This window comes from Myotis brandtii, unplaced genomic scaffold (genome assembly GCF_000412655.1).
Source record: "Myotis brandtii unplaced genomic scaffold, ASM41265v1 scaffold292, whole genome shotgun sequence".
Classification (NCBI taxonomy): domain Eukaryota; kingdom Metazoa; phylum Chordata; class Mammalia; order Chiroptera; family Vespertilionidae; genus Myotis; species Myotis brandtii.
The window spans coordinates 396,759-405,991 of NW_005361156.1; the positions used below are offsets into that span (position 1 = coordinate 396,759).

General features: G+C 56.6%; 1 protein-coding gene across 1 annotated transcript in view; it reads left to right on the forward strand.

The window, feature by feature from the left end:
* Positions 1–3,870, forward strand: part of LOC102260628 (chromosome unknown open reading frame, human C16orf59) — a 5,296-nt gene extending 1,426 nt beyond the window's left edge. Inside the window, exons 2-9 of the mRNA XM_014542181.1 lie at positions 6–230; positions 333–714; positions 1,175–1,228; positions 1,871–1,964; positions 2,129–2,240; positions 2,338–2,439; positions 2,864–3,054; positions 3,373–3,870. Coding sequence (XP_014397667.1) covers positions 6–230; positions 333–714; positions 1,175–1,228; positions 1,871–1,964; positions 2,129–2,240; positions 2,338–2,439; positions 2,864–3,054; positions 3,373–3,519 — 1,307 coding nt within the window. The 3' untranslated portion in view covers positions 3,520–3,870. The remainder of the gene's footprint in view (positions 1–5; positions 231–332; positions 715–1,174; positions 1,229–1,870; positions 1,965–2,128; positions 2,241–2,337; positions 2,440–2,863; positions 3,055–3,372) is intronic.
* Positions 3,871–9,233: the final 5,363 nt, after the last annotated feature.

The following is a 9,233-nucleotide window of genomic DNA, read 5'->3' on the forward strand; positions in this document are numbered from 1 at the left end:
CTCAGCCTTCCCTGGGCCCTCAGAACCCCTCTCAGAGACCGGGCCAGGAGGGCGGGCCCAGCGTCCACTTCCCAGGTGCCGGTTGTCGGTGTCATCCCCCTCCCCCCTTTCCCTGAAGGCTCTGAGGAGGCTGGGGTTTAGCTTCCTGTGTCTTCGCAGGGAACCAGCTGAGACCCCGACTCCGGAGCCAACCCCAGGTCCAGAAGCGAATGAAGAGGCCCCGTCTCCAGGTAAACCTCAGCCACCCAGCTCCAAGTGCTGCCCCTGGCCTGCCTTCTGCATGCAGCAGTAAGAAGGACAGTGGTGACCGACCGCTGTATTGGCTTCCGCAGCATGCACACCCAGCCCTCAAGACCTCAAGGAGCTGGAGCTTCTAACCCAGGCACTGCAGAAGGCTGTACACGTGCGAAAAGGCATATCTAAGGCTGGAGAAAGAGACAAGGCCTCCAGCCTGAAGTCTGGGTCCATTGCCACTTCGGCTACCACAGCCGCTGCCCCACACCGGGCTTCTCAAACAAAACTCCCCAGGGGCACCCGCCAGGCCACCAGGCCTGCCAAGGGCCTCCCTAAGCCTAGGCTTCTGTCAACGGGGGATCAGACCTGTACAGGGAAAGGGCCCCTAGCTGCCAAGCCTGGACCCGGCCTCAGGGACCCACCGATAGCTCCATCGGCTGCTCCTCAGGCCCCCGAAGCTTTCACACTCAAGGAGAAGGGGTAGGTTTCTCAGAACCTCACTGGAGGAACTGCTAGCACTCTACCTGACCAGACCCTAGCCAGCAGCTGGAGTCTGGAATTTGGGGTGACAGGGAGGGCAGGGCATTGAAGTGCATGTGGGTTCTGGAGTACCACCCATGAGGCCCATGCCCTGAAGCTGGCAGAATGGAACAGCTGGCTGTGAATTGGCTGGGTTTGATGGGCTAGGGCCTGTCCCACTCTCCTCCCTGGCAGTCCGGTGCCCTTTTATCTACCCAGCCCAAGGGCTCAGATGGTCTCTGCTTGTGGTACCCTCTCCTCTCTCTGACAGGGCAGATCTGGACTGGGTTGACTCCCATGGTCACTCTGGAAGCCCTGTTTGGGGGTGGGGGGTGTTAGCCTCACCCCTATCTGGGCTCTGAGCAGGGTCTGCAGTCCCAGAATGAGGCGAGGCTCCTTTGAACACTGGCTTTCCTGACAGGACGCTGCTGCAGCTGCCCATGGCCTTCAGGAAGGCGGCTTCTCACAACTCCTGGTGAGGCTGAGTCTTGCAACTGGGTGGGGGTGGAGGGGAGAGCAGGGAAGCCAAGGCTTCCCACCAGCTCGGGGCCCTGTTGGTAAGACTTTTCCAGCAGATCCCTTTGCTTTCTTTGCTAGGAGGGAACACTATATATTAAGAGAGTCTGCCCAGCTCCGACTGCCGTAGTCACCTTAGACTCAGTAGGCTTTGAGACCCCCAGCTCAGCTGCTTGGTTATAAGCTGCAAGACTTTGAGCAAAACACTTGGTGTCTTTTAGTCCCAATTTGTCTTGCATGTGCAGGTGATGATAGTACTAGCTTTCTAGAGATGTTAACTGAGGTGGTTCCTTTCAGGTTATGCACTGTGCCTGGTGCATAGCCAACACCCACAGATCTTACCAGTCATCCTACTTACCAGTCACTGCCAGCCCCTCTCCCCTTCTTCCTCAAATTCTCTCCTAGTATTTCTCGGAATGGGTCAGCTCTCTGGACAGTGTCCTCTTAGTTCCCCTGAGACATCCCAAGGCCTATCCTAGCTCTCAGCAGAGTCAGACACCCTAGGCTGAGGCCCCTACTCTGGCCCTTGCCTACTTCCTGAGATCCAGTCCAGCTAGCTAGAATAATGATCTCTCTCTGGGGTGCCCATGTGTGCATCCAGCCTGTGGGCCCAGCTCAGCTCTATACAGACCAGCGACTCCATGGATGCCACTACGTCCTCTAAAACCCAGTTCCTCCAGAAAATGCAGTTGACTGTATCCTTGCTGGATTTGCTGGGGGGTAGGGGAAGAGTGTCTGGTTCTACACTTGGTGAATTTGAGGAGCAACTCCAGGAAGGCCCAGAGCCACTCCCAGGCCCCATCTTTAGGGGAGGTGAGCGGTGGCGCTGAACACGGGAGTTTCCCTGACCTGTGTCCAGTCAGGCTGGCCTAGCTCCGGGCTCAGTGCTGCAGAGGTGGAGGCAGAGGTAGGGCGCCTGCAGAAGGCTTGCTCGCTGCTAAGACTGAGAATGGAGGAAGAGCTCACAAGAGGTCAGTGGGCCCTGATACAGGGTTTTGTATGGGGGTGGGGGTGGGGGTGCTGCAGGACCAGCATGGACCCAGCCTGCCCTCCCTGACTCTTTCGTAGACCCCACGGACTGGATGCAGGAGTACCGTGGCCTGCTCACCTTGGAGGGGCTACAGGCCATTGTGGGGCAGTGCCTCCACAGGCTGCGGGAACTGCAGGCAGGTGAGACCCCACTGCCATCTGTGCTGAAGTCTGGTAGGGGAGGTCAAGGTTCTCTAGCCACAGGACAGCCCAAGAGTAGAGGCAGGCAGGCCCTTCCCCAAGTCACTCCATTGCATTCTGAGTTCTCCCCAGTTGTCCTATGGGACCAGTCGGAACAGCTCCTCCACCCCCATTCCTTCTCCCAACACACAGAGCCCTACCACTTTAAGTAGTTTACTTATTTGTCCAATCATTGACAAGGTAGCATGTGAGAATCAGAGGTACTGGTAGGTGACTGGCCTAGCCTTGTAAGAGATGATTATGAACAATAGGGCTTTGTCTCGGAGGCAAATGGAGACTTTGCAACTTTGCTCCCCCTTAGAGGAGAGTGGCAAAGAGGTGCCTGGCTGTCACCCCAGGAGGCCACATTCCCCCGTCCTCACAGAAGTGGTGGAACAGCAGCTGGGGCCGTGGCCTGAGGAGAGGCTCCCCATGGCCTCATTGCCTTGTGGAGGAGAAGCAGATCCCACCTGGAGCCCCCAGCTGCTTCTCTACTCCAGCACCCAGGAGCTGCAGACCCTGGCAGCCCTCAGGCTTCGGGTGGACATGCTGGACCAGCAAATCCACCTAGAAAAGGTACTTCCAGAGTGAGCATTAGGGAGTAGGTGTCTGGGTGCCAGGGGAGCCTGAGTCATGGGGAGGATTCCAGATCTGAAGCCTTGTGAGGGCTCAACAGCCTATCTGTGCTCTTGACGAGAGCCTCTGCGCCTGTGCATTTGCCAGCACCGGGGCAGCAGGAGAGAGAATGGAGCGTTTGGAGGAGGGAGGGGCTGGATCATGGTGCCTCAAAGCCTGTCCTGGAATTACTCTATCCCCTGGGCCCTCCTGTGGGGGCCCTGGACTGCTGTCTGGGATAAGGCCTCCCTGCAACCTCGACCCTACATCTCCCCCCAGGTCCTGATGGCAGAACTTCTCCCCTTGGTGAGCATGCAGGAGCCACTGGGACCGCCTCAGCTGGCACTATGCCGGGCTGTGCACAGCCTTCTCTGTGAGGGAGGCCAGCGCTTCCTCACCATCCTGCGAGATGAACCTGCTGACTGAACCCTTCCTGTGACTGGGCAAGCTGGTTCTGGGTCTACTGGGAGAGCACCCCTTCTCTGGTCAGAGTTAAATGAACAGGAATTGAGGGGATTCATCGGTGCAGTGGCCTGGCTCGAGACGCCTGTACTCTCCTGGGAAGCCAGGTTTCCAAGGGGAAGGAATGGACCCCTGGCTCTTCCTGAGGAACTAGGTCCCTTCTCATAGCTGCTAAACCTGGTCAGGGCTCAGCTGGGCCCTCCACAGGCTTGGGGGAAACAGGCCAGTGGGGGGTTTTCTTAGCTACCTCTATTTTCTCTCACTTTAGACTTAAAAAGCTGCTTGTGTGACATTAAAACTACTTTAGAAATTATATAACAAGGTGCGATTTGATGTGTATTTGTTTTTGTTTGCCAAGAAGATATCAAGTATACTTACTAAGAACACTCATTTCCCTTCTGTACTATAGGAAGCGGGTAAGGCCACTCGAGATGGGCTGCATTGGGGACTCACCTCATGCATTGGCCTTAGCACGGGTGCCTAGATCTGTACTGGCTCATTGGAAGACACAAAAGCCACAGGCCTCTATCAGAGTAGGCAGGCACTATGTGCCCACAGCCATCAATCCTGGTACCACCTCCTGGGCCATTGCTGTAGTCGGTGTGGGCCCCCCACACTGAGCCACCACCAGGGAACAAGCCCTTTACCCAACACCCCTCATCTGTTCCTCTTCTGGGGCTCCTGCCCTCCCTGTTGAAGGAATCATTGCTTTGGAAGGCAAGAAAGTAGAGGTCAAGGTCACGGCCTCTAGTTTTAAATCAGTCAGATTTGGGTTTACACTGTGACTTGTTTGCTACTATAGGATTTCCAGCAAGATTCTTAAGGATTCTGAGCCTCAATTCCCAGTGTTGTCCACACTGGGAATAGTCATACTGGGGGTAGTGGTTATTCGCCCCGGGGCAAGGGTGAAGATGTGAGATGCTTCACAGAGCTGGGCCCTGGTGAGGTGTGGGAGGCTGTGGCATTCTTTAAATGAACCTTTACTGAGCACCTACAAGGACCAAGCACAATGCTCAGAGCTGGGGCACTGGCCCTTAGTGTGGACAGTGATTTTGAGACGGGGTAACACCAGCCTCTGTCCTGGGGCACCACTGCCTGGGAGGCAGGTAACTGAGAGCCAGGTGAAGTATGGCAGATATAAGGGATGAACTTAGTGATGTTGAACCAGCCTCAGGGTGGCTCCAGGTAAACCGCAGGAGGCCCTACCTGTAAAAGGCCTATCATCAAGCAGGCTAGGTACTTCGGACATAGAGTCGTGAATCTTGAGGGCTGCTGGGGACCTGATGACAAAGTAGGGAAGGAAAACCAGGGGCCTAATTGCAATGAGGGGCCTCCAGGGAATGGAACAGCTCCATCCACTGCCCAGGACAAGAACTGTGGGGAAGGGGGAACAGACAGGAGACTGAGGGACAGCTGGCCACTCCGTTACTGCTTCCAGAGCTGCCTATGTGCTAGGATCTTGAGGAACCCTTAATCCTCAGGGTGGATTCCACCACCACCCTGTTACTGGCCACTCCACAATTTTTTTTTAATCCTCACTTGGGGGTATTTTTTCTATTGATTTTTAGAGAGAGGGAAAGACAGACAAATGTGAGAGTAACTCATGGATTGGTTGCCTCCTGCACATGCCCCGGGGAGGAGCCTGCAACTGAGGTATGTGCCCTTGACCAGAATCAAACCCAGGACCCTTTGGTCGGCAGGCCAATGCTCTATCCACTGAGCCAAACTGGCTAGGGCCCAGAATCAGTTTCTATAGCAGGTGGTTTCCACCAGAATTATTGTATCCACTGGTTACTTATGCACCTTCCATACTGGACCTTTACCCCACGAGGGCAGGCCCGAATGGGTGCCCAAAGACCCACCTGTCCCGGCCAGTCCTGGGCACTGGTGGTGTCCTGCCAACAACTGGGCATTCTTGGGCAGGGAGGTGCCACGGATAGTATGAGGGGGGAAGCCTGGGTAGGCCCCAACACAAGGCACTCAGAGTGGGGGAGGTAGGAGGGAAGGAGACCTGTCCTCTAGTGCCTGCCCCAAGTCAGGAGGCAGTAGGGAATTCTCATCTGCATTCCCAGCCAGTCTGCTCTGACTTGGCCAGCTGGAATGGGGAGCTGCGCTGGTGCTCATGTCCACCTGAGTGTGGGCAGCGTGAATGCACCGGACTCCCAGCCCAAGGAGCCTGATGATTCCCACCCACCACCCCAGCTTCCCCAGCCCCTTGCTGTGGCCATGCTGACAGGCTCCACCGCAAGACCGTGGCCATCAGCTTCTCTCAGCGAGGACCCTAGGACCCTATCTGGACCTGGCCCAGGGTGAATTGCTGGCTACATTAGGTGCAGGCAGCAGGGCTTGGGCTCCTGGCTGCAGCCTTCCTATGCTGGCATGCTCGGTTGGTGACAACAGCTGAGGGGCGGGAGCTAGGATCTCCCTGAGCCCACGCAAGAGGCTTGGTCCCCAGTGAGGTCTGGATGAGCCAGGAGCCTCCTCCAAATCTCGCCCAGGTCGGGTAGATGTGCCACATGTGGGTCGCAGAAGCCCCCTCCCCAAACCATTCCTTTCTCAAACCTTGCGTGGCCGGACTAAGGGGGCTACTGAGCCATTTTCCTTCCCATCCCCCATGGGCTCTCCCCATCTCTCCCCACCCTCAGCAACACAGCGTTTTGCTGGGCTCGCAGAGCTGATCACAACAGAGTGGGCCTGGCTTGAGCGCAGAGCAGGTGAGCGCGGCACTGGGACCCTGCCTGGCCGTGTGCGTGGTGCAGGGCAGCAGTGGCTGTGGACTCTGCGTGGCTGCCCTTTTCAGGGCAAGGAACAGCATGCTGTGCTCCTGTTCCCAGCTGTCTGTTTCCCCCCTTGGGTTGGAAGCTCCTCGCTCCTCAAGGCATAACAGGTGCTTAATAAATACATGTTTGTGTGATACGTGAACAAGAGATGGCTTGAAAGTGGAAATAGCAAGTCCTGGGTTAGGCTGGGGGTCAGTTGACCTTTTATTTTGGTTGTGTGTGTGTGTGTGTGTGTGTGTGTGTGTGTGGTTTTTTGGTTTTGTTTTGTTTTTGGGGGGTCTTTTTGGTGTTAATCTTCATCCAGCCATTGTTTATTTTGTTTTTGTTTTTTAGAGAGAGAGTGGAAGGGAGGGGTAAAGACACAGAGAGGGTAACATTGATGTGATCGATTGGTTGCCTCCCGCACACACCCCAACAGAGGCTGGGGATTGAGCCTGCAACTGAGGTACGATGGATGTGCCCTTGACCAGAATCAAACCCAGGGCCATTGAGGAGATAGGTGTGAGAAGCCCCAATCAGGGACTGGGGACAATTGGCAGAGTCCACAAGGAGCAATGAGCCTGGGCTGGGGGCTCAGGGGAAGGCCCCCTACTTCCCATCACACCATCTACCAGGGCTGCCCCATGGGCGGGGGGAGCAGAAAAGAATGTGTGCACGCAGCCATTCCAGGGAAGAGGCTCAGCTGACTGCAGCCTCCTCCCTGGGGAGCTGGTGGTGCAACAGGTCCAGGGCCGAACCCTATGAATATACAGCAGTCTGAGCCCAGGGGCCTCCTTCCACCCACATCAGAAGCCACCAGATGCTCTGCAGACCCCATCGAGGAGGCTGGGCTGAAGACAAAGCCTCCAAGGCTGACAACTAGGGGAGAGGCTGTTCCCCTGATCTCTGCTTCCTCCCTCCTGGCAGGAGTCCTGAATGCAGACCTCCAGGTTCTCCCTGGAGGCTTGTTTCAAGCCCCGTGGAACTCCTGCGTGGGGCCTGGGCATTTCTCCCCACCATGGCCATTGCATCACCTCCTTTCTTCTAACGGTCCCCAGAGGACCTATTGAAGCACCCAGTCTCTCACCAAGCTTTTTCCATCCCAGGGAGCAACCAGAGGGCCTTGAAGAGGGTGGTTGGGAAGGTGCTGTTTCTGAACTGGAGCAGAATGTGCATGCACCCTGTCAACTCCCTCATTCGTGCAGAGCTCTTTGTTGAAAGGGGCGCACTCTCTTTATTGGGAAGTTGAGGGGCAGGGTCCCGTAGCACCTGCTCTGTGAGGCAGGGGGTACCCATAGCCTTCCTGCTGCTGCCAGAAGTGAAGGGAGAGACCAGCAGCCCCTGGGACTCTTCTGGGTGAGTCCTTCCAGTCTCCCATCACCTCATTAGTCCCTACACATACACATCCCTGCGTTTGTGCGAGTCAGGCCTGGAAAAGGGCCTGTCTTCTGTTTCTTCAAGCCCTCCTGCTCTCACCTCTTCTCCTCCAGTGTCCTCCTGCCCTCTTCTCCTAAACAGCACAAGGATCCTGCTCCTCTCCATCCTCTTCCTGTGGGTCCTTGCAGCATCTCAGGCACAGCATAGGATGGCAATTTCACCAACACAGACACACTCCCGTGGCATCCTACACTGGCTGTAGGGCTTGGCCTGGACTCAGCCTCCCGTCTGAAACGTCAGGCCTCAGAGCTGTCCCAAACAGGATGTGCTCCTGTGTGGCCTTCCCTTTCCCCATGGGGTCAGCCCCTCCTGGGATGCTTGGCCCCCCTCCAACAAGGACCTCGAGGTGGCTGGGAAGGGGTCTCTCTGTTCAGAGCAATTCCGGGCTCCTCTTGGCTGGGGCCACTCTCAGCTGCAGCTACTCCATCCCTAGCTGGTGTCCAGGCTACCCAGCTGGGCTTCTGCCTCAGTTTCCCTGCCCAAATCTGCTGGTATATAGGTCAGGCTCAGGGATACTGCCATCTGTGACCAGGTGATCCCCATGGATCAAACCCCACTCCCTACCTCTCCATAGGTGACCCATGAACCCCAAGGAGACCTGCCACCTAGTTGGCTGTACCTTCCCCCGATCTCCCTCCACACACACACACAGCTTTCACTTCCTCCCTGCCAGCTCCAAGGACTGGGCCCATCATGGTGTTGCAAGTAGACACTCAAGAGAACCAGGGACAAGAGTTTGGACTGATCTGGGTGGAGGACGCTAGATAACATCCCGCCAACATCCTTGCTGCCTCATCCCTTAGATAAGCTCAGGCTAATCCCAGGGATCAGGGATACAGTCCTTCCCGAGCATAAGGCAGGAGGGACTCAAGTCTGTTGAGCATTGGTCTCATCAAATTCCCCATCCCCACCCCAGCTTAGCAATGTTAAATAACAGGCATGTGGCCAAAGAGGAAACTGAGGCAGGACCAGGTTAAGGAATCTGAACCACACAGCGGGAAATTAGAGCAGCTTTGGTTCAAAATAAGACCTGGTCCCAATTCTGGGTTAGAGCAAACTGCTGCCTTGGGGACAGCCACACTCACCAATACGACTTGGCTGCTCATGCCCTATGTCCTGCATGGACATCAGGGGGCATCCCGGACCCAGACTTCAGACCCAGGGCCCAGCCTGCCTGTTGGGCCTGAGGGAGGAGCCTGCCAGACCCCCGCCCAGCATGTGACACAGCCCCAGGAGCAGTCAAAACCTGGCTGCAGACCAACGACCCTGCTGGGTGGTCCCCCACGGGCTGCGTGGCTGAGTTTTCCCCTCCAGACCCCTCCCGACAGCGAATTCCTGGCTCCCCGGCCCCTCCCCCGATGGCCCAGCCAGTGTCTGAATCTGCTTCTGATTCCCGCTATGCCGACCAGGCCCCTTCTCCTCCCCTCCCTCCTTCTCGGCCCCAGCAGCCCCGCCCCTGGCTGGGCCCAGGCTTGAGCCTGC